Here is a 24,618-nt window from a genome sequence, read left to right on the forward strand (position 1 = left end):
GAGTGCTTGAATCTCAGGTCCCACTCCTTGGCAGTACTACAGGCATAGTTATGCTGCCAGTTGGGCAGTGCCAGGTGCATGATGGGCACTGTCCAGCTATTCGGGAGGCTTCAGTGGCCTCCAATTCCCCCGGTAAGGCTATCATAACTGGTCATTGTTGATGGAGACCAGCTGTGATTCTTGCTGGTGTGAAACTTGATTGGTGAGATGGTAAGTGAAAGCGAGCCTGGACAATGCTGTCCTGGACTCACCAATGACGTGTAAATCACGTCATTAACATTTAAATAAGCTTGGTGCCCAGAAAGTGCAAAACAGGGCCAGTAAGATTGAGAGGTGAGAAAACGGGTGCAAACCCGATTTTTCGCCACCTGTGCAATCTTACTACCTCACCTTGCTGAATGATGGGTGGGACAAGGATGAAAGATTGTGGCTTTAGAATTTTTTTGGGAAGATCATGCCCACAATGTGGTACCACAATAATAACAACTTTGGCAAAATAATTCAAAGCTTTAATTATAGTTGTTTTTTTCTTAACTAGCTGCTATTCAAATATCATGGCTGCATCTTTAAAGCTACTGAAACAAATAATGATCTTTTATCACTTTTGGCATCTTTTTTCTTTTGACCTGTTGTACTGTGAAAGTAATTAAAAATATATATTTTACAATTAATTAGAAAACCATTCCATAATTGAAGTGTGGTAAACTTGTTAATACAAATTGAACAGCTGAAAGTTGCTTGGGAAAAGGCCTCTTATCTCACCACTGCAGGTTACTATTTTTCTGACTATTTATTTTTATTACCATTCATTTATATATAGTGTATTGGTTCTTGCAACAGAAAGTCATTTAAAGTTATTTTCAGCATTCTCATTGTTTGGAAATAATTGTGAGAAGAGACTTGGCTTTGTGATATTAATATAGAATGGTAGGATTCAAGTTGTTACCTGCAGTTTTCACACACACAATATTGCTCTCCACAGGCTTTTTGCAATGCCCTTATGAGCAAGGACTTCTCCAAAGGGAGAAAAAAAAATCAATGGGGATCTACTTCACACTGCATTTCTTACTACTCCTAGCGATTGGTCATTGATAACACAAGGCAGTGGCCTAGAGAAGGTTATCTGACAACTGGAGATGGGAAAGAGTTCCAATTGGAAATAATTATTTAAGATATGAGTAAAAACATATACATTTTTCACTATATGTTCTGAAAAGATGCAAATTTCTAATGCCTGTAAAATAATAGTCGAGTAGGATGATTTATGTAGGTTGTGATATAAAGTTACAACTGCTTTTAAAACCTTATTAGATTTTTTTTTCATCTTTACCTCTTCCTTTCTCTTTTCCTGAAAGCAGGATTCCTTAGTAGAGTTCCATCAGAATGTGGTTCGATTCCATCAGAGCTGGATATCCTCCCATATTTTGTTCAAGTAGCTACTATTTAAGTGTCAGGTTTGACAAAGAATATTAACAAGCTATTCAAAGGATAAACTCAGTTTTGCCTTCATCCTGTATTCATATACGTGCACTTCCAACAGGGGTCACTTGATAGTGAACAAGATCGGTTCTGACTGACTTGTTTTTCTCGTCCTTAACACAAGAGCTCTGAAGCTGATTGCATTGCCACTACTTCTGTCCAAGGGGCTGAAGATTTTCCTCTTTAGTGACTACTACTTAAAAGGATAAACTCACTGAACTGTCAGAAAAACTGAGTAGCCTAATACTTTAATGCTGTAATGTAGTATCATCAGGCAATAAGGAATGATGGCATCTTTTACTCTGCTTGTATTGATTTATTTTTAACTCTCAGTTGTAATTTATATACATTTTGTCAGAAGATTGTGAACTTTCTAACAATGAAGTGCAATATTATTTATGGTTTGGTAAACTGGTAATTTTTGTCTTGTTCTTAGATCTCTGGTATCGACCAATAATTACCTACAACAACAGCTGAATGTAAGCAGTTGTACAAGTCAAAACAATGACACACCGTATCATCTTGGTTCTCAACGTTCAAAAGCATGGAATAAACTCGTACCTTCAGGAATCACAGAATTGCCCTTATCATCCAAACGTAGCCATCACAGTAACTCTGATATACTGTAATAAAATTGCTGTATAATACAGTAACTAAAATCAAAATGCCTAATTCTAATTAAATTAGTGTCTGTTGGAAATTGTATATGAGCTAATCGTGTTTTTTCAGTCCATGGGGGTGCCTCATTTAGAGAATTTGAAATTGAACTGTAAAATAAATATTCTGTTAATAAATATGCTTGACTACTTTGAAATAAATAATTTGTACAGTAGTGCTATCTTTGTAAGATTAGCTTTGTAATGCATTGTGATAGTGAAATGATCACAACTAATGAACATTAGATAGCATTTTTTAATTCACAGTAATGATTGAGTGGCTTTCTTCTGCAACAACCCCAATATTTATATTCATCTAAATTTATTGTTTGTGCTATTTGTAACCAATTTTAGATGTAGAATTTGCAACAACATGGAATTGAAAATATAATGAAAGCTGTGTCAAGTTTCTGGAAGTTTGTTTGTACTTATTTGTTATACTGATTGTTAAACTGCTAAGATCTGAAAATTGTATTTTAGGTTCAAATTTGTTGGCTATACGGGTAGGACTTGGCAGTTAAACTTCAGCATTGCAATAGTTGTGCAATACTTTCACCTGGTTTCTAAAAACAAATCATTTGTAATGCACCATTAGTCATGAACAAATCTGTAAATTTGTTGCCAATTGTTCCAAATGTTTGATGATGTATTTTAGAACAGTTAGTGATTGACACTTAACTGTGCTTCACATATTTATTTTGTTCAACAGTCTGAATTTAAAAACTGTTACCAGTGGAACCTTAAGTGACAGCACCACATCTGTTATGCAAACTACAGCGATCATTGAGTAAAGTAAAATCAGAAAATGCAGGAATTAGTCAGGGAGCACCTGTGCAAGAGGAAGGTAGGGTCAACGATCTGGAACATTAACCCCTCATCTCATTATATACTGCTTGAACAGCTGAACATTTCCAGCATTGTGTGTTTAATTTCAGATTTCCAGTATCTGCAGTATTTTGCTTTTTGTAAATCTTGTGTCTGCCTATTTAGTGGAAGTATTAAATCATGTTCAGTCAGCCTTACATTCTATATTTTAAAGGTACATATATAAGTAATATATACATTTGTGCCAGTCTGTATACACTTGGATTGATATACATGATGATAATGGAGTGTTTGGAACATTGTGCGTGTTGATGAATTTGCATTTAATTTATTATTCCGTTTGGTTAAATAGTTCTGGTTGCGAGAAACTGTTTTTCATAAATATAGTTTGTTTTAGTTTTGTAATTATTATTCCCTTCCATTTCATTACACATTATGCTGCAAAAAAAGCAAATATTTTTGAGCATAATCTCAGTTTTTGCATTTAAGTGGAATCTCCTTTTGTTATTTTATTTGTCCTTGTACCAGTGGCTGTTCTCCATATTGTATGGTTTTATTACTGTCATCTTGTGTTAAATTTCACAGTATGGATGTCTCAGAACAATGGATATCTGTAGTGTTAAGTAAGCTGTTTAAAATATTATAATAATTGAAATACCTCCACACAGTCCAGTTACATTTTTCATCTCATCACCCTGAAAATGAAAGGTATGCCTCTACGATACTCATGAGATGTTTACAGGAGCTAATTATTGGATAAGAGTAAACTAAAATAACAAATGGGAGTCAGAATGAACTTTAAATATTCAAGTTAGTCTCAAGATTTACATTTCTTTGTCTTCCCTCGTGCATCAATGGAGATCACATTTTTTTTCTAGGTCAATTTTGCATTCATTAATGCGAGGGCCATTAGCACTAAGAAATAGTCATGTCAACATCAAGCATTACAAAGTCAACTGGATCATGATTAGATGCAAAGTAGGGGTTTCTTTTCTCTGTATCAAAAATATACCTTAAACCAACCTCAAAAGAACATCCATATCACCCATCCTGTAATGAGTGAAGTGCCCATTTTGCTGAATGAATAATTTTTTTGCTGTTGACTCAAAAGACCCTCGGAACTGACAGGAGACTGCCTGTGTGCTCTTAATGGCAAAGTTTTTATTTCATGAGTTCAATTTTACAGTTGAACATTATTCCCAGTTTCAATTGTGTCTTACTTGTGCTGTTTAATCCTATCAAAATGTTTAAGTATGAAATATTTGAAGTACTGTGCACTTGTGCAATAGATGTAAATACATTTTAATTCTAATTTTAGTGTGTAAATTTCCTGTACATTATAATATGAGCTATAACTTATTAAAAGTCTTAGTGATGACAAAAAAATCAAATGCCTTTGTAGATTTGAAGATATTTTACAACAAAATATGTTAAGATATTTGCTTTGTTTTGTGTCCCTCCTTGTCTACTTCAAGTTCTTTTATGATTACTGATAATTCCTGTATCCTATTTGGTTAGTTACCTTACCCCACAAAATTAATAATGCAACTTACTTTAAGCTGTTTACTCTGACCATAAGTTAATGTAGTTTGGATCTTTAATAAACCTACTGTTGCATGAAACTAGTAACAGCCAGCAACCCCAGTTGGATTTAAAATCATTTCACTGCTTAACTTGAACGAAAAATCTAATTTTGGAAAGGACAGATCTCAAACTTAACCAGTCTTAAGATGTTATCAGTTGATTGGTTTTAGATGAAAGATGTTGCCCTTTTTGAAAGAGAAGAATGAACGAACATGATGTAGATTCAGAATTTACTATAATCCCTTTTCATATGCATTAGACCATGATGTCAGAATATAAATATTTGAGGCGGAGGAGGGGTGAGATGGTCGTGCAGCAACAGGCTTACAAAAATGGATTTATAATTCTAAATCCCATCACTACGGACTTCTGAGGTAAAACTAAATTGAACTTTAATTCTTGTGTTTCCAATTCTTTCTGTTCCTTGTTCTGCACTTCTGCCGGCGAATAGCATGGAAGACCAAAAATCCGTTTTGCCCAATGCCAAACAGTTTGCAATTCTCCCAGCCCTTTTCTAATGGCACAAATCGCTTCACACCCATTCTTGCCCAGAAAGGGCCCATGAGGCTGATTAGCATGAGATTGACTGCATTTCCATGTTGGTGAATTTGGCATGTGACCTACCCATCTCCTGCAAAGCACCCATCTCCCAGACTGCCTGTCACACAGGCAGAAATCACTACTGCTCCTATAAAGCGTAGTTCAGAGTTGTGAAGGAGAGTGAGGAGGTGAGTAGCGCTGTGCACCAACCTCCAGGGTGCAAGAGGGTGATTCAGCAACTGCCATGGTGTGGGGTGTGGCCCATCATGGGCACAGGGGCTTAGGCTGGGAGTCCTCAGATCAGGGTCACTGCTTGTTGGGGTCGTGTGGCGAGCATTCTTCCTGCTTGAAAGACCCGAGGGGTTCCTGAGGTCAAGGTCAAATCCCACTAATGTCCACCTTCCCCTGCTGGGGGTGTCCGTGGCTTAGTACTGACATCCCAACCCAGGTCCCGCTAACAGTCACAAGCACCTGGCAGCTATTGTTCCAATTAAGGGAACTCGGCAGATGTTAACACAGCTCCGCACACTGCATGAACTCAATGGCGCTCCCTACAATAACCATTGTCGCGTGAGGGTTAGGAAAGCACCTCCCTACTGTCTGTCTGACCAGGATGCCATGCCTGGAAGCCATTCTGCACCAATGTCCAGATGTATACATATGTGTATACTGCAAACATTTTTCATTGAGGAACTTCCATAAACCTTCTTGATCAACCTGAGCATCAGAGTGTTGAGCCCAGTCTGTCTCATACTGCCGTTACCAGCTTGTGGTATTATGGGTCCATATTTGAGCAGGGTCCAGCTGTGCACCACACACCTGTGAGCAAGCAACTGCACCGGGGTGCAGAAGGTATCATGTGAAGTGATGGTACAGCTGTGTGGAATGCTTTTGGCGACCATGAGGAAACAGTGCCTATTCCCACTGGAGGCAATGGCGTTGGCAACCAATTGAGGTGGCGTACTGGAGATGGTGTCTGGTTGCCAGGATCCAGACCCACAGAGACATGGGGTGCAGGGAGGGACTAATGTCCTCCCTCTGCAAAGCAAGAATGATTCTTGGATTTGAGCCAGCAGAGCTGGCAACGATCATCGTTGCTCCCGTGGCAGTCAACAGATGTCACTGCCCGCAGCACAGCCAACCCTGGAGACTGCACCAGGACAACAGGATCTGCTGGTCTGGCTATGCATTGGTTAGAGGAGGAGGGCAGATGATGGCGGAGGAGAAAGCCCTGGCTGTACAGGACACGCATGTTTTTCCATAAGCTGCTGAATTCCATCTGCTTCTGAAGCCTCAGCTGAAGCATGGAGAGTGCAACATTTATGGCCCTTGACGACTGCCCTTAACATCAATGCCACCGGGTCATTCCAGGGCCCGATTGGGACTTGTGTGGCATTTCGCAGTTGCGGACCCACAGGTGTATCCGGGAGGAAACAGATGTCCTGTACTCGCAAGCAGGGTAGTACATCCACTTCGACCTGAGTCAGGCCCAACAAGAAGCCCATTTGAAGGCTTCGCCACCATTGCAAGTATGCTGCAGGTTTAGGGGACCATTCATGTCACCCTGTGGAATCAGGAAGTGCCTTTTTATCAACAGGAAGGGGTTCCACTCCCTGAATGTGAAGATCACGTGTGACCACCTGATTAATATCCTGAAGGTGTGTGCACAGTTCTCAGCAAGCATGTACACAGCTACTTCCTGGGACATTGACATCCCCTGGGACTTTAAGGACCACCCTGAGTTGCTGAGATGGCCCATGGATGACGAGGGCCACTGGCTGAAGCCATAGCTGATGATATCACTCTGGAGGCCTGAGACCGAGGCAGAGACCGCTGCAATGAGGTCCACACTGCCACACAGTCCATTACTGAATGGTGCATCGGCCTAGTGTTTCCACTGCTTGGACTGCTCTGGCACAGTCCTGCAGTCATGACGTAGAGATGCCGGCGTTGGACTGGGGTAAACACAGTAAAAAGTCTCACAACACCAGGTTAAAGTCCAACCAGTTTATTTGATAGTAATCCCACAAGCTTTCGGAAATACTGTTTCTTCATCAGGTGTGTGGAACGTTCTGATCAGAGAAGGGCATATAAAGTCACACACAGTTTACAGAATACTTATTAGAATGCAAGTCTTTACAGCTAACCTGTTAACCTGCTAAGGAGGCTCTGGAAAATGCTGGACTAGCAATGGCTATGTCCAGCAGGTCAGAAGGATCTGGGAGGTCCTCATCACCGCAAAGTTCACGCACAGATCCTCCTGAGACCTGTGCCCGTACACCTCCCTGTGGGATCAATCTGCACCAAGCAAGGGGTTCTGGGACTGTAATGGGGGGTTGGTAACCTTCAAACTATTCCTATGCAGATGGCACTAGGGAGGGACAAGTATCTGGGCAATTTGACACTTACATCAGAAAGGTTTATATGGATGAATGTACTGAGGATCTGTACTTCTGTGGCACATGCCAACATCGTAGTCGTTCACAGCCCTTTCAGTGGCTTCCTTATGAGATTCATCACTCGTTCTTGAAAAGGAGTCAGAAAACGTAACTTGGGGATTCCACTGCCTGCCTTCTCCCACTCTCTGTGGTTCAGCGCCATCTTCTCCTGTCGTGACATAAGCAGATGATTGAGGGCTTGATGGCTGGCAGGCCCAGGGGTGTTGTTCAGCACCATGCTTCACCAGGTGGGGGCTGTGATTGGGGATGCCAGAGGAATTTCAGGAAGATGCTAAGGGGTCGGGTGCTGGACAGCTGTGCGGTGTCTAGGAGTGGGTCAAGGTGGACATTCCAGGTGTGACAAACAGGTCTGATGCCAGAACAAGATGATGGGACACTCGCCTTTGCAGCCTGAACAAGCTAAGTCATCTTCTGGTGTTGGCCTCTGGTTCTGCATGTCAGGCTGCAGGCACTAACTGCCACAGCCACTACTTCCCAGGTTGCATTGGAATCCCTGCTCCTGGGTTGTCTTCCCTCCTGAGGATACAGGATGGCCTACCTCTTCTCCATGCTGTCCAGCAGCCGTCACTGCCATCTTCCTGGCATGACTGGTTGTGAGTGCAGGGGCAGCATTTAAATGCAATTCCCTCTTCTTAATGGCATACAGCTGCAGCCACTTCAGGTGTGTCAAGGTCCTGGAGACTCCATAATGACATGTTTTGCATGGTAGCTCTCTTAGTGCACAGTGTGGGTGGATCGTGGTGCAGACTGCGTTGAAGGGACCAGTGCAATTACTCTGTTATTCTCGCTGTTGTGACATTTAGAAATCTTTTGGGAGAATTGCACCAGCTCTCTTAATTTGCTTAGTAGTATTCTCCTCCCCCCTCCCCATGATATTATATATTCCTCCTTTTTAGATAATATGTAACTTCCTTTTGAATGCTTCAACTGAACCTGCCCCCATCATGCTCTCAGATACTATATTGCAGATCTTAACCCTGCATGAAAAAATTCTTCCTCCTATCACTTGCTTCTTCTACTTGCTTCCTCTACTTTAAATCTATGCCTTCTCATTCTTGATTGTTTCACCAGTAGGAACAGTTTCTCCTTATCTACCCTGACCATGCCCTCAAGACTTTGAATACTTACATCAGATCTCCTTTCAGCCTTTTCTTCTCCAAGCCATTTCTAGAACTGAGGTTCCTCATCCCTGGAATCATTCTCATGAATATTTTCTGCACTTTCTCCAGTGCCTTTTCATTTTTCCTAATGTGCAGTGCCCAGAACTGAACGCAATACTTCAACTGAGAATGAACTAACGTATTATATAAGTGCACTATTAATCACTTAAAGCATGATTATCATCACACTGTCATTAATGACTTAAATAAAAAGTGTATTTAAGTCATTAAATATACATAATGACTATTTATTTTACACTATCTCTCTATATTGTTACCACCAAAATGAATCATCTCACACTTCTCTGCTTTGAATATTATCAGCCACTTGTCTGCCCAATCCACCAATAGATCCTTTTGAAATTCAAGACTGTCCTCATCACAGTTGACAACTTTTCTAATCTTTGTATCATCTGCAAACTTTGAAATCATGCCCTGAACACTACAGTCTAGATAATTAATGTATATCATGAAGAGCAAGAGTTCCAACAATGATCCCTTGGGAATTCCACTGCAAGCTTTCCTCCAATCTGAAAAGCAACTATTTATTACTTCTCTTTTTCCCTACACTGAACCAATTTCTTATCCAAGTGCCTATTTTCTCTTATATTCCATGCAGCTAGAATTTTGCTGGCAAGTCTTTTCCCTTAATGACTCTATGCTGTTTTTCCTTAATTACCCTACACTTCTCTATGTGAATTTGGATCAATCTATAGTTTCCAGAGGTTTCCCTATTGGCTTTTTCCCTAACACCCTTTTTGGAACAAGGATGTAGCATTCATAACTCTCCACCTTCTAGCAATACCGCTGCGTCTAAAGTAGATAAAGATTATTCCGAGTGTCTCTACAATTTCCGCTCCCACTTCCTTCAGTAGCCTCGGATGCATCTCATCTGATCCGGGTAGCTTATCAATTTTAAGTAAAGATAAGCCTTTCTAACACCTCCTTCTTCTCAATTGTAAATTCTTATGATATACAAGTTACTTCCTCTCACCTCGGCCTGGATGGTATCGTCTTCCTTTGCAAGGAAGGTGCGAGGTACTTATTTAACATCTCCAATATTTCTCGTACTTCCACCTTACGAACGCTGGGCACGCGCGGGAGCGCGGAGCGATACGCATGCGTAGAGGTCGTTAGACGCGCGAGGTGTTGGAGACGGTTTAGTTCAAAATATTTGGAGGGGTCTCGGGAAGAATAGGGAATCCAAACGGACAGTATCGGCAGCAAGTACTGAGAAACCATTTGACTGAGGTAAATGCAGTGCGGTAAATCCAGTGGCGCAAATCGATTGTTCCAAAAGTGATACTTTTTTCTTCACAACTGTTTTTTCGATGTTATTTTTGTTTCGCATCGGTGGAAAGCATGAGTCGCTGCGTTATTGTAAGTGACAGACGACCAACTGCCAGGCAGGGGCACAGTCCACCAGCCAGCACCTCATCCAAACCAGACAGGTGTCTGCTCCTCGGCCAATGGAGGACCAAACAAAGTGAGCAGAACAATGGGACAAGCTCTTTGCAACTTATCCAACTCCACCGCGCAAAGTTAGACAGGCATTGTTGTTTTGAGAAATTTGACAAAAAAAAGCCAGAAATCTATTTAGAGACGTCGCAAAATGCTCATACAGGGTATTATAGATAATCTGCCTCTAGTTAGGTTTTCTGCCTTGACAATTTGTGACAAAAGCTTTCTTTGGAAGGCAAGTTAAATTTTGTTACACTTTTTCTCTAGGAGGATGTACAGATTTGTTGATACTAGTGGATGTCAGTAGCAATATATGTAGTTAGAGCAGAATGCACTAATCATATTATTCCTGAAACCTTTAACCTCTTAACTGCTAACTCCTAGACTTCAATCCCAACCTTAACCAGTGGTATCAATTGTTGGTAGTTACTCCAAAGAAAACAATGTACTTTTCCCATCTTTATTTAAAAAAACTTTTGCAAGTTGCTAGCTCTAGCAGTTTATGTTACATGTCGTAAAAATCATTGGTCTTAGTTGGAGAATCATATCTAGCTATTTTGGTGTACTTGGATGAATTAATAGGAAAAAAGAACAGATTGTCTCTTAAGCATTGCCTCTTTAATTTGCTCAGTGAAGTAGTCTCCATGGAAAGATTCCTTAGAACACAAGTTGATGTTGATGGAAATGTTACTTAAAAAATAAATATAAATGAAGACCTAGATAGTGCAGCGAACTTTCACAACCTGAGCCATAGTCTATCAGTTCGGGTTGATGGGATGAAAATTTCAGGCGCTGTCTTCATCCAGTGTGTATGTCTGCAAAATCATTCTTAATTTAACACTGGTTGGTATCCTCATTCAAAAAAGTGACTTACAGACAAAGTGACTTATATAGCATATTGGTATTCTTCTGCAGTGTACTTATCCAAGATTGGGAGGAAGCATTTTGTTGGTACAGAGTGGGGGGGGGGGGCTTATTTTACATCTTGCTGGAAGCGCTTAATGCTCAAAATGGATTTCTGAAAGAGGAATAATTATTTTCCTCAGTGCACACATTCTTTTCTTCAGTAAAATAAAAATGAGCAAACACTCCTCCCTTGGGGAGCAGTGTGAAACAGTGAAGAGATTCATAAGCTGTTTAGCAGTCTGACAGGCTCTATGAGCATAATCTTTATAATAGCTAAAGGGGGCTTTATTGAGTTCCACAATACATGTAATAATGGGGGAACCATATCTACGCTGTAGGAGCATTCTGCTGGATGTCCACACATAATTCCAAACAAGGGATGCCTCCACACATCAGGAATGTCTGTACTGGCACCTTATTACTCGGCAGGAATGGTACTGTTAAATCATAGGCTTACTCTCTGAATATTTTCTGTACTCCTTATTTGTTGATACCCCCCTACATGGGGAGCGTCACCAACTGTGAGGAACGTTTTAAATGATTTCTGCAAGCATATGTTAACTATCCTAAGACTGTAAGTAATAAAAACAGGAATAAGCCATTTGGCCCCTCAAGCCTGCTTCAATAGGATCATGGCTGATATGATATTCCTCACATCCTCTTTCCTGCCCTTTAGCCACAACCCATGATTCTTTTACTGATGAAGATTCTATCTCTCTCAACCTTAAATATACACAAGGACTCTGCCCCCATGGCCCTTAGTAGCAAGGAATTCCAAAGACTCGCTGGTCTGTTCCGAGTTTCATTCATTGTCAAGACTGATGTAAAATACCTGTTTAACTCCTTTGATTTTTTTTGTTCCCCATAGTAATATGTCCAGTATCATTTTCTAAAGGGCCTATGTTCACTTTGACCTCTCTTTTCCTTTTGATAATGGGAAATAAAGAAACTCTTATTGTCAGTTTTTATACTGCTTGCTAGTTTGTCCTTGTAGTTTATTTTCTCTACTGGATTCTGAATTTAACCCGGTCTTCAGGGCTATCACCGTCTGTTACCTCCTTTATGTACTTTTTCTTTCAACTTAATACTTTTCTTAACTTCCTTGGTTAGCCGTGGTTGGTTTATCCCTCTCTTAGAATCTTTTCTCCTTACTGGGAGAATTGCTATCTTAAATGTCTGCCACTGATTGCTTACTGTTTAATCTATCTACTCAGTCCACTTTAACTAACCCTATACTTATTTCATTGTAATTCCCTTTATTTAAGTTAAACACATTTGTTTCAGACTTAAGTTTCTCACTGTCAAACTGAATATTAAATGCTATCATGTTATGATCACTATTTCCAAGAGGATCTTTTTCTCAGGTCATTTATTAGACCTACCTCATTACCAGATTCAAGATAGCCTGTTCCCGTGACATATACTCTAGGAATTTGTCCCTGAGACGCTCATGAATTTGTTGTCGTAGCTATCTTTCCCAACTTGATTAACTCATTCAACATGAAGATTAAAGTCACTCATAATTATTGCTCTATTTTTACATGCTCCTATTATTTGCTGATTTATACACATTCCTACAGTGTGGCTATGGTTTGGGGGGTCTATACACTATTTCTACCCTCGCCATTTTAATTTTAATCCTCTCCAACCATACAAGCAAATATTTGCCCTATGACATCCGTTCTGGTCCTGCCCAAGTGTAATCCATCCATTTTGTACTGATCCCATCTCCCATAATGAATTCCAATGTCCTAGGAATCTAGAACCCTCCCCCATGCACTATCTTTCTAGTCATCTGATATATCCTGGTATTTCTATCTGACTAGTATGTGGCACTGGTCATAATCCTCAGATCACCACCTTTAAAGTGCTACTTTTCAACTTACTTTCTAACTCCCTATATTCAACTTTTAGAACCTCATTCTTTTTAAAACCTATGTAATTGATACCAATATGTGCCATAACTACTGGCTGTTCACCCTCTCCAGAATGTCCATAGCTGCTCTGAGACATACCTGACCCTAGTACCAGGGAGGCATCATACCCTCCTGGAGTCTCATTTGTGATCACAGAAACACCTATCTATTTCCCCATACAATTGAATCACCTATAACTATTGCATTCCCATGCTTTCTCCTTCTCTCGTGTGCAACATACATGGTGCCATGATTTAGGCTGTTCCCTGTTTTCCCTCCAACAGTATTCAAAGTGGAATATCTGTTCTGAAGGGGAATGGCCACAGAGCACTGCTTGTCTGGTCTTCTTATTCTGGTGGTTAATTATTCCATCTCGACATGTAGAGTATGACTCACTTTCTCTACATGCTAGTCATGATACTCTCAGTTGTGTGAATGTTCCATTGTCCTCAGCACTGCTTCAGCTATGAATCCTGGACTTTGAGGAGCTGCAGGAGACACTTCCTGCACGCATCCTGGTCCTGGGCGCTGGAAATGTTCCTGGCTTCCCACAAGGAGCTCTCCTGTCATGATTTAACCTCTTAAACATTTTAAATCAATTACTCTAGGGCCCTTCTTTGCTTAGCATTATTACTGCAGAATATACAATAGTAAACCACAGAAGCTTTTAGAAAATATAAATGCTAAAAGTAGTAAATACTTACCTGACCTTATCCACAGCTCCCCAATCAGCTTTCTCCCTTGTCGCTTCTACTGCTGCAGCAGGGCAAAACCACTCTCTTAAGAGTTAAGTTAGAAAGCAAAGAAAAAAACAAAAAACAACTTTCTCCCCTGCACCAGATTCCCATGGTGCTCCAAATTCCTGATACCCATATTCTGGCTGTGTTTCACTCAGAATGTGTTTTCTCCCACTACTCGTGTGCAAGCTCTCTGAGTCTGTGCTTGTTTGTATATATTTGACTTCATTGAGGGAAGGAGGAAAATGTCTTTGATTTACAGTGAGTAAGTCATTGTTCTGTCTGTCTAATAAAGAATTTATTTTCTGCAAGCTATTCTAAATAAAATAAATTATGAATAGTGCATACTTAAGAGTCAATTGTACTGCATCTTAGAAGAATAATAACCTTTTTTTTAATTTAAGCTGTTCCATAAAAGGGATGAAATATAATGGCATCGGAAGACTACCAAGAAGAGGATGCTTTTTGTTTCAATGTAGGAGGCTGGTTCTTTTCAGTTCCAAAGTCAAAACTTTTACAGTTCCGTGACTCAGTGTTATGGCAAGAAGCTTCCAACCTTGTTCATTCTGAAGATGCCAGACTTTTCATTGACCGAGATGGATATACTTTCCGTCATGTTCACTATTTTTTGCATACATCAAAGTTATCTTTTTCCTGCCTCTCAGAAATTAGTTTGTTGTATGAACAAGCAACAGCAATGTGTCTGACATCTTTGCAACAGGTATTGGTCAAGGATAATATGTAAAGGAGGGCATGATTACAAAGCTGTGATCTAATTTGGTATATTTTATGTATGCTTTCCTCTAGTGAATGACTTCTCAATACTTCTAGTGCTTTACAAAAGAGATGATTAAAAGGTAACACTCTCGAAACAGAGATAAACACCTAAATGTACCATATACTTTTGACCAAACATCTAACATGGTCATCAACATGGAGAGCATCTACAAAGCATTGATTGTGATAGCATTAGAATTTAAGCCTGCAAATGTGGCCAAAACATTGGACTTTTAATGAGCATTCCTACAGGAGATGCAAAATAAATTTAAAAAGATTAATTGGACTAATTGTGAGATTATATTGAAATACATTCAACCTGAATTTTGAGTCGTGATAATTGCTAAAAAAAATTGATCATTGAAATGGAAATTTTTAGGCAGTAAATTCCAGGCAGATTTCTGCTGGTTCAATGTATCTTTAAGTTTGAAAATTGTTGAGGAGTAATCTGATACTTCAGAATAAACTTTAAAATGGATCTGAAAACATTTAAAATCTTATTGGTTCCAGACGTTAGATTGCAGTGCTAAAATAATTTCATTTAATATATTATTTATGATGGATTCTGCACAGTTTTAATTAAAAGTGGTTAAGCTTGTTTTGACATTGATCCTGTGTCTGGAAAATATGCTTATTTATAGGCATCATTCCTTTTTTCAAAAAAAAAGATTTATTCTTGTTTTGCAGCAGAGACACCAGTTAGTTTTGTAGTATGGTCTTAGAGTTCATTGTCTCTTCCAGATTCCTAAGACAAATGGTGCACAACATGATTTTTATACATTTAGTGTTAAATATAGAATAGAAGAATCATAGAATAGAATCACTACAGTACAGAATATGTTTGTGATAAAACAGGAGATTTAAGATAAAAAGCAGTATTGTATATTTGACATATAAAATAGACTTGAACAAGGAAGTAGATTATAAAGGTTCACAAATCTGTTTTTCTATATTTTTGTTTTCTATCCCCCTGTCTGTTCATAACGCATTGTGAATAAACAGCATTATACTCAATGGCGGACCCTGATATGTAATCCCTTTGCTGGAAACAGCAGATATTACAGTTTTAATGTTGCAAAAGATTTGGATATTCTATTTTACCTCCAGTAGGATCTGCCGTATGTCTGGAATACTGTAAATATGGAATTAACCTGTTACTACAGCACAATGAAGTCTGCAGCAGCCACTTTTAAAATAATTTTTGATATTTTGCATTTTTGTTGTCTAAGGTGTTTTCTCATCCATATGGTTTGTAAATGTGTGCTCATTATATATTTATATATAACAGAAAATACATTTCACATTGAAGTATCTGCTGTGAAAATGTAAGTCCTTATTTAGCTACCTAGGTGTAGCTTTACTGTTGGCTGGATGGCAAACTTATTTTTGTAATAATTTGGTAGTACGGACCTTGAGTATTACTGAAAAGTAGATACATGTTGAAGCTTTTTGTTTTGCACTTATCACAACGTTTCAAGAATACCAGTATAAAAGGAAACAGCAATTGATACTTTGTGAAAAGAAAATGCTGACTTGACCAGTGGACTCTGGTTGAGGTGCACCATGGAGAATGCAATAGTTAATGCTAACTGACAAATAACTGCCAAGCATTGTTTGGAATTTAAACCAGACAGCCAAACTGCCAAGCATTATTTTTGACCAATCAGGGTCAATCTGCCAAACATGAAAACATGTATATGCTTACCACAACATAATTTCCTTACCCACTAGTTTTGAGTGCTATTGTAGCACCCAATAGCAAATTTCAACAAATTCTATAAATTGATTTTTTATTGATAAGCATTTGAGTTAAGCATGCATGCAAACTTTGAGAGTCAGTGGTAAGTCAAATGCTGTTCAGTAAGATTGTTTACCTCCTGAGAGATGAGCTGGTCCTGATGTGATGTAACGAGAGAGATTAAAGTGTTCTTTATACTCTCAAATACTGACTCAGGTTAATGAGATTTAAAAAGAGAAAAGCATTATTTCTAAATTATTGAAAATTTTCAATTTAAGTAGAATAGGCTTTCTGTATAATACAAATTACACTTCATTGTCGTTCAAAGGAAAACCCTCATCTATTATTTTGAAAATTTTTATCATGTCTTCCTTTTGTTTTCTTCCAGTTGCACAAACCAGTCTTAATAGCTTAGTTATTATTCTTTAAATTAATTCTAATGCATGTATTATCTTTTTAAAAAGTATAAGCCATTGTGATTGGTACAGTGTTTTTGTTTTAAAAACCAGGATTTATTTGCCTTTTTAATCACTTTCTCAACCTGCATCACAGTCTATATATATCTTGCACAGCTGTGTTGAGCTCCTTTTATCATTGGAAATATTTCTGAAGCGAGTTGGTTAATTGTCCACCACCATTCATGGCTGGATGTGACAGGATTGCAGAACTTGGATCTCATCTATTGGTTGTGGGATAGTTTAGCTCTATCATTTGCTGCTTATGCTGTTGGCGTGCAAGTATTCCTGTGCTGCACCTTCACCCAATAGATGTCTAATTTTTAGTTATGCCTAGTGCTGCTTCTGGCATGTCTGCCTGCACCCTTCATTGACCCAGGGTTGATCTACTGGCTTTCTGGTGATGGTGGAGTGGAAGATAGGTTCTTGAGCAAATTGACATGGGGAAGGGCAAGGTATTGGAGGTGCTAGCAGCCTTAAAAGTGGATAAATATCCAGGTCCAGATGAATTGTGCCCTAGGTTGCTCTGGGAGGCAAGGGAGGAAGTTGCAGGGGCTTTGACCCAAATTTTCAGTTCTTCTGTGGTCATAGCGGAGGTGCCAAATGATTGGACAACAGCTAATGTGGTTCCACTATTTAAGAAGGGTTGTAGAGATAAGCCAGGGAACTACTGACCAGTGAGTCTCATGTCAGTGGTAGGGAAGCTATTGGAGAAACTCCTGAAGGAGAGCATCTATTCCACTGGATAGACATCTGATTGTTAGTTATGCCTGGTACTGCTTCTGGCATGCTCACCTGCTCTCTTCATTGAACCAGGGTTGATTCCCTTGTCCTCCTGTGTGTTTGTCCACAGATCTCTGAAGGCAGAAGGACATGTCAGTAGGGTGGTAAAAAAGTCATATAGGACACTTGAGGCATAGATTACAAAAGCAGGGAAGCCATGTTGGAGTTGTATAGAACTTTAGTGAGGCCACAACTAGTGTATTACTCTACAGTTCTGGTTGCCACATTATAGGAAGGCTGTGATGTCACTGGAGAGAGTGCACAGGAGATTCACCAGGATACTGCTTGGGATAGAACATTTAAGTTATGAAGAGAGATAGGATAGGCTTGGGTTGTTTTTATTGGAGCAAAGAAGAATGAGGGATGGTAACCTGATTGAGGTGTGCAAGACTTTGAGGGACGTGGACAGAGTGGATAAGGAGCAGCTGTTCCCCTTAGTTGAAGGATCAGTCACAAAAGGACATAGGTTCAAGGTGAAAGACAGGAGGTTTGGGGAATGTGAGGGAAAATGTTTTTACCCAGAGATTGGTGATGGTCTGGAATGTGCTGCCTGGGAGAGTGGTAGAGGCGGGTTGCCTCACGTCCTTTTAAGAAGTACCTGGATGAGCACTTGGCACATCACAACATTCAAGATTATGGGCGGAATGCTGGAAGATGGGAGTTCAGGTGTTTCTCGCATGTTGGCGCAGACTCAATGAGCCGAAAGGCCATTTCTGCACCGTATGATTCGGTATGAGGGTACACATTGTGGTTGAATATAGTTCTGCTGCCAGTGATGCACAGCACCTCATGGATGTCCAGTTTTGAGTTGCTTGATCTGTTCAAAATCTGTCCGATTTAGCATGTTGATAGTGCCACATTATATCCTATACGTCCAAGTCTGAGGTTGGGATTTTCTGTCACTTCCTGCCGACAGGATCCTCTGCTCCTGCTGAAGTTGAAAGCCCCCCCAGTCCGTGCCCCCATGCATGGCGGCTTCTCCGGAGATGCAGCCAGTGAGCATTGCAGATAGCTATTGACTATGGCAGGTCTGGAAAATCATGCTGGAGGCCAATGGCAAATTGCTTCCACCACCAGAAAAAATGCTGCAGGGGCCCGGAAAATTTATTGGTGAATTTATTGGAATTCTATGAGGATGTGTCTAGTGCGGTGGATAGAGAGGAACCGGTGGATGTGGTGTTTCTCGATTTTCAGAAGGCCTTTGATAAGGTGCCGCACAAAAGGTTGTTACAGAAGGTTCGGGGGCATGGAGTTGGGGGTAAGGTGTTAGCGTGGATAGGGGATTGGCTGTCAAATAGGAGGCAGAGAGTGGGTGTCAATGGGTGCTATTCGGATTGGCGGTTGGTGACTAGTGGAGTGCCCCAGGGATCGGTGCTGGGGCCTCAGCTATTTACCATTTATATAGATGATCTGGAGGAGGGAGCCGAGTGTAAGGTGTCAAAATTTGCTGATGACACAAAGATAAGTGGAACAGCAAATTGTGCGGAGGGTGTGGAAAGTCTGCAGAGGGATCTAGATAGGCTGAGTGAGTGTGCAAGGACCTGGCAGATGGAATACAATGTTGGCAAGTGTGAGGTTATCCACTTTGGCAGGAATAATAGTAGGAAGGACAACTTCTTACAGGGCGAAAAGCTGCAGCATGCTACGGCGCAGAGGGACCTGGGGGTCCTTGTGCATGAGTCGCAAAAACCCAGCCTACAGGTGCAGCAGGTGGTCAGGAAGGCAAATGGGATGCTGTCCTTCATAGCGAGGGGGATTGAATATAGAAGTAGGGAGGTCTTGCTGCAACTGTACAGGGCACTGGTGAGGCCGCAGCTGGAGTACTGTGTGCAGTTTTGGTCACCGCACTTGCGCAAGGATATTTTGGCCTTGGAGGGAGTGCAGAGGAGGTTCACTAGGCTGATACCGGAGTTGAGGGGGTTGAGCTATGAGGAGAGGCTGAATAAACTAGACTTGTACTCGTTAGAGTTTAGAAGAATGAGGGGAGATCTCATTGAGACATATAAGATGATGAAAGGGATGGATAGGGTAGAGGTGGAGAGGTTCTTCCCACTCAGAAAGGACAGCAGGACTAGAGGGCACAGCCTCAAGATAAGGGGGGGGTGTAGTTTAGAACAGAGTTGAGGAGGAACTTCTTCACTCAAAGGGTGGTGAATCTCTGGAATTCTCTGCCCGTTGAAGTGGTGGAGGCTACCTCGCTAAATATATTTAGGACACGGGTAGATAGGTTTTTGGTAGGCAAGGGGATTAAGGGTTATGGGGAGAAAGCGGGAAAGTGGAACTGAGCCACTTCAGATCAGCCATGATCTTATTGAATGGCGGGGCAGGCTTGAAGGGCTAGATGGCCTACTCCTGCTCCTATTTCTTATGTTCTTATGTTCTTAAATGCTGACCTAAGGTTTCTTTTTAGTCACTAATGTAGATCGAGGTCCATTAAGCAGTGGTCCTTGTAGAGATGCTTATGGAAATCCATTGTATATTTTGTTTCAATCTGAAAATTATCTGTTCGTCACTACTATTTTAGAACCATAGAATAGAATCCTTATGGTATAGAAAACACGCTCGCTGAAAGGGCATCCCACTTGGGACCTTCTCTCTGCCCTAATCCTGTAACTTTGTGCATTTCTTCTCTGGAGAAGTTACCTAACTTATTCATCTTTGGATTGAGGGAGGAAGCCAGAGCACCCTGAGGAACCCCACACGTACAAGGCTTAAATCGAACCTGGCTCCCTAAAGCTGTGACACAGCAGTGCTAACCACTATGCCACCCTAGTTTTTCTGTTCCCTGTTACACAGCCAACTTTGTAACAGCTTTCCTACCAAGTCAATTATGTGGCATTTCATCAAACATCTTTTGGGAATCCATGTACACCACGTTAGCTGAATTACCCTCACCACATTCCCTGTTATCTCATCAGGAGCACAATCAATTATGATACAGCTTTCTCATTTTCATTTTTCAAGCATCTACAGGTGATGGAATTGCACATGCTAGTAACATGTATTAGAAAATTGAGAACATATGCATGCAGTTTTCTATTTATTGATGTCAGTGATAAATGCTACAGTTCCCTGTTGCCACCATGTAACCAAAGTTACTCTGAATGTCTCATCTCCATTAAGCATGTCTTTCCATGGAAACCACAAGCATTGGGCTCTATAACAGTATTGAAGTACCATGCAATAGTAGGGCATGGTTTTCTGTCAGATTTATCACTTAAGTTTCCAATCTTGTCTGTATTTTTGGGTTTGTATTTTTTCTGAGCTGCTTGGATTGTTTTTACTGATTAGTGAGTAACATTGACAGAGATCTGAGAGCAGATCATTTGTTTGACTTCTCAGCTCTGGAATGGTATGATGCGGTGGATGAAAATGTGAGGAAGGGGGAAAAAATACTGTTAATTACAAGAGATTAGACTAGTAATTTTGCAGGAATATATATTGTGACAAACAAATTGTGTAAGATGTACTGATTCAAACTTTATTTTAATAGGCTTTGGATAACATGAAAGAAAGTAAGCATCATTTGCGCATACGACCTGAAGATGTACCAGTTACTAAAAGAGCAAGTAGGAATTATTGGAGAACAAGATGCAATAGTAAACCTTCTGAGTTCCAAATTAAAAGTCCAGCATTCACAGGTTGTTAAAACCTTCAGAAAGATGAATATTTTTAGAATTTTTTTTGTCAGTACACATCAGTTGTTTAAACAGTGAAATAGTTGTTAATTTCTGGTGATATTAAAGAAAGATCATGTATTTAGATAATATCTTGTACCAATCGACTTGGAGTACTTCAGATAAATTACTTTGAAATGCAGTCACTTTTGTTATAAGAACATAAGAAATAGGAACTGGATTGTCCATGTAAGCTTGTTGAGCATTGCTCTGCCATACAGTACAATCATGGCTGCTCTTCAGTTCCAATTCCACTTTGCTGCCCGCTCCCCATATTCTTTGTTTTACTTGGAGACCAAAAGTTTGTCTATTTCAGCATTAATAGTATTCAAGAATGGATAGCGAATTCCAAAGATTTACTACCATTTGAATAAAGAAAGTCCTTCTCGTTTATAAGTTTCACTCCTTTTAAAAAATACTCTGCTTTCCTATTCTTGGTACCAAGTGAATAACTTCACACTTTTCCCACACTACTAGAACTAGAGGTCACTGTTTAAAAATAAGGAGTCACCCATTAGGTGAAATCTTTTTGCTGCGGGCCATGGGTCTTTGAAACCCTTCTTAAAATGGTGCTGGAAGCAGAGTCTTCATATAGTTTTAAGGCAGACCTCCAACTCCATGAGTCTGAACCTTGTGCGTTGCATCTTATAAAATGCCTTTTGGAAATTCGAATTCCTTAATACTGGGTCCCATTATCTACACTACTGCATATATCCACATAAACTAATAAATGTGTCAAACAAGATTTCTCTTGCGTGAACATATTGACTTTATCTGATCATACAATATAGATTATTAGTAAGCAAGGGGGTAATAAGTTATCGAGGGTAGGCAGATTTGAGGTTATTATCAGATCAGCCATGATAGAATTAAATGGCAGAGCGGGTTCCAGTGTTTGAATGGCCTATTCCTGTTCCTTGTTGCCCACTCGCTTAACCAGCCTGCATCTCTTTGCAGACTGTCTTCTTTGCAGCTTGCATTTCCTTTGAGCATTATATTGTCAGCAAACTTGAATACATTATTCTCTGTCTCTTTGTCTAAGGCAGTCATAATATGGATTGTAAATAGCTGAGGCCCAGCATTGATTAGACATTTAGGAAGGATAGACAGGAAGAAAAAGGAGGTGGGATAGCTCTGTTAATAAAGGATAATATCAGGACGGTAGTAAGAGAAGATATAGGGTCCAAAGAGCAAAACGTGGAATTGTTGTGGGTGGAGATAAGGAATAGTAAGGGGAGAAGGTCACTGGTGGGTGTGGTCTGTAGGCCCCCAAATAACAATTTTGAGGTGGGGCGGGCTATAAACAAGCAAATAATTTGTGCAGAAACGGAACGGCGATAATTATGGGGGATTATAACCTGCATATTGATTGGTTGACTCAAGTCGGACGCGGTGGGCTTGAGGAAGAGTTCTTGGAATGCTGTCGGGATAGTTTCCTTGAACAGTATGTAACGGAACCTACGAGGGAGCGAGCTATGTTAGATCTGGTACTGTGTAACAAGGCAGGTAGAATTAGGGATCTGCTTGTGAGGGATCCTCTTGGGACGAGTGACCATAGTATGGTTGAATTTCTGATGCAGATGGAGGATGAGATAGTAGGGTCCCAAACCAGTGTCCTCTGTTTGAACAGAGGGGAGTATGATAAGATGAGGGTGGAATTGGCGTATGTAGATTGGGGGCGCAGATTGGTTGGTAGGACAGCTGACAAACTGTGGAGGAATTTTGAGGAGATCTTTTTTGGTACTCAGCAGAAATATATTCCGATGGTAAAGAAGGGCAGTAAGAGAAGGGATAACCAGGTGTGGTTATCGAAGGAAATAAAGGAGAGTATTAAAAGCCGATGTGTACAGAGCGGCTAAAAATAGTGGGGAATTAGAAGATTGGGAAAGATTTAAAAACCAACAAAGAATGACTAAAAGCGATAAAGAAAGGAAAGATAGAGTATGAAGCTAAACTAGCTCTAAATATAAAAAATGATAGTAAAAACTTTCACTAACATATAAAGAAGAGGAGACTGGCTAGAGTGAATATTGGACACTTGGAGGATGAGAGGGGGGATTTAGCGGTGGGTAATGAGGAGATGGCTGAGGCTTTAAATAAGTTTTTTGTTCGGTCTTCACGGAGCAGGACACAAATAGCTTACTGAATATTAAAGATAGAGGGATGGTAGGAGATGAGGTCCTTAATGCACTTACTGTCACTAGAGAGGTAGTGCTTGGTAGAGTAACGGGACTGAAGGTAGACAAGTCCCTGGGTCTGGATGGAATGCATCCCAGGGTTCTGAAAGAAATGGCAGAAGTAGTAGCAGATGCCTTAGTAATTACTTATCAAAATTCGCTGGACTCTGGTGAAGTGCTGGAGGGTTGGAAAATGGTTAATGTTACGCCACTGTTTAAAAAAGGTAGCAGACAAAAGGCAGGGAATTATAGGCTGGTTAGCTTAACGTCCGTAGTTGGAAAAATGCTAGAATCCATCATCAAAGAAGAAATAGCAAGACACCTAGAAGAGAACGGCTTGATCAAGCAGACACAGTATGGATTCGTGAAGGGGAAGTCATGTTTAACAAATTTATTGGATTTCTATGAGGATGTGACTAGTGCGGTAGACAGAGGGGAACCGGGTGGATGTAGTGTTTTTAGATTTCCAGAAGGTGTTCGATAAGGTGTCTCACAAAAGGTTGCTGCAGAAGGTTAGGGTACACAGAATTGGGGGTAAAGTGTTAGCATGGATTGAGGATTGGTTATCTAACAGGAAGCAGAGAGTTGGAATCAATGGGTGCTTTTCTGGTTGGCAGTTGGTGACTAGTGGCGTGCCGCAGGGATTGGTGCTGGCGCCTCAACTGTTTACCATTTACATAGATGATCTGGAGGAGGGGGCTGAGTGTAGGGTAACAAAATTTGCTGATGACATGAAGATGAGTGGAAAAGCGAATTGCGTGGAGGGCGCGGAGAGATCTGGATAGGCTGACTGGGCAGGACCTGGCAGATGGAGTATAACGTTAGCAAATGTGAGGTTATCCACTTTGGTAGAAATAATAGTAGGAGGGATTATTATTTAAAGGGTGAAAAGCTGCAGCATGCTACAGTGCAGAGGGACCTGGGGGTCCTTGTGCACGAATCGCAAAAACTTAGTCTGCAAGTGCAGCAGGTGATCAAGAAGGCGAATGGAATGTTGGCCTTTATAGCGAGGGGGATAGAATATAAAAGCACGGAGGTCGCTGCAACTGTACAGGGCACTGGTGAGGCCACAGCTGGAGTACTGTGTGCAGTTTTGGCCCCCTTATTTGCGAAAGGATATATTGGCCTTGGAGGGAGTACAGAGAAGGTTCACCAGGCTGATGCCAGAGATGAGGGGGTTAGATTACAAGGAGAGATTGATGAATAGACTGGGCCTGTACTCGTTAGAGTTTAGAAGGCTGAGGGGGGATCTTATAGAGACATATAAGATAATTAAGGGGCTAGATAA

At 40.5% G+C, this 24,618-nt stretch overlaps 2 protein-coding genes across 2 annotated transcripts in view; both read left to right on the top strand.

The window, feature by feature from the left end:
* Positions 1–4,310, top strand: part of LOC145341980 (leucine-rich repeat-containing protein 36-like) — a 77,095-nt gene extending 72,785 nt beyond the window's left edge. The window contains exon 14 of the mRNA XM_080187097.1: positions 1,916–4,310. Coding sequence (XP_080043223.1) covers positions 1,916–2,108 — 193 coding nt within the window. The 3' untranslated portion in view covers positions 2,109–4,310. The remainder of the gene's footprint in view (positions 1–1,915) is intronic.
* A 9,843-nt stretch (positions 4,311–14,153) lies between these two features.
* LOC145342571 (BTB/POZ domain-containing protein KCTD19-like) overlaps positions 14,154–24,618 on the top strand; it is a 108,132-nt gene continuing 97,667 nt past the window's right edge. Inside the window, exons 1-2 of the mRNA XM_080188126.1 lie at positions 14,154–14,444; positions 20,970–21,117. Of these exons, the coding sequence (XP_080044252.1) occupies positions 14,154–14,444; positions 20,970–21,117 (439 nt within the window). The remainder of the gene's footprint in view (positions 14,445–20,969; positions 21,118–24,618) is intronic.

This window comes from Carcharhinus amblyrhynchos, chromosome 4 (assembly GCF_965287045.1).
Source record: "Carcharhinus amblyrhynchos chromosome 4, sCarAmb.v2.hapA, whole genome shotgun sequence".
NCBI lineage: Eukaryota > Metazoa > Chordata > Chondrichthyes > Carcharhiniformes > Carcharhinidae > Carcharhinus > Carcharhinus amblyrhynchos.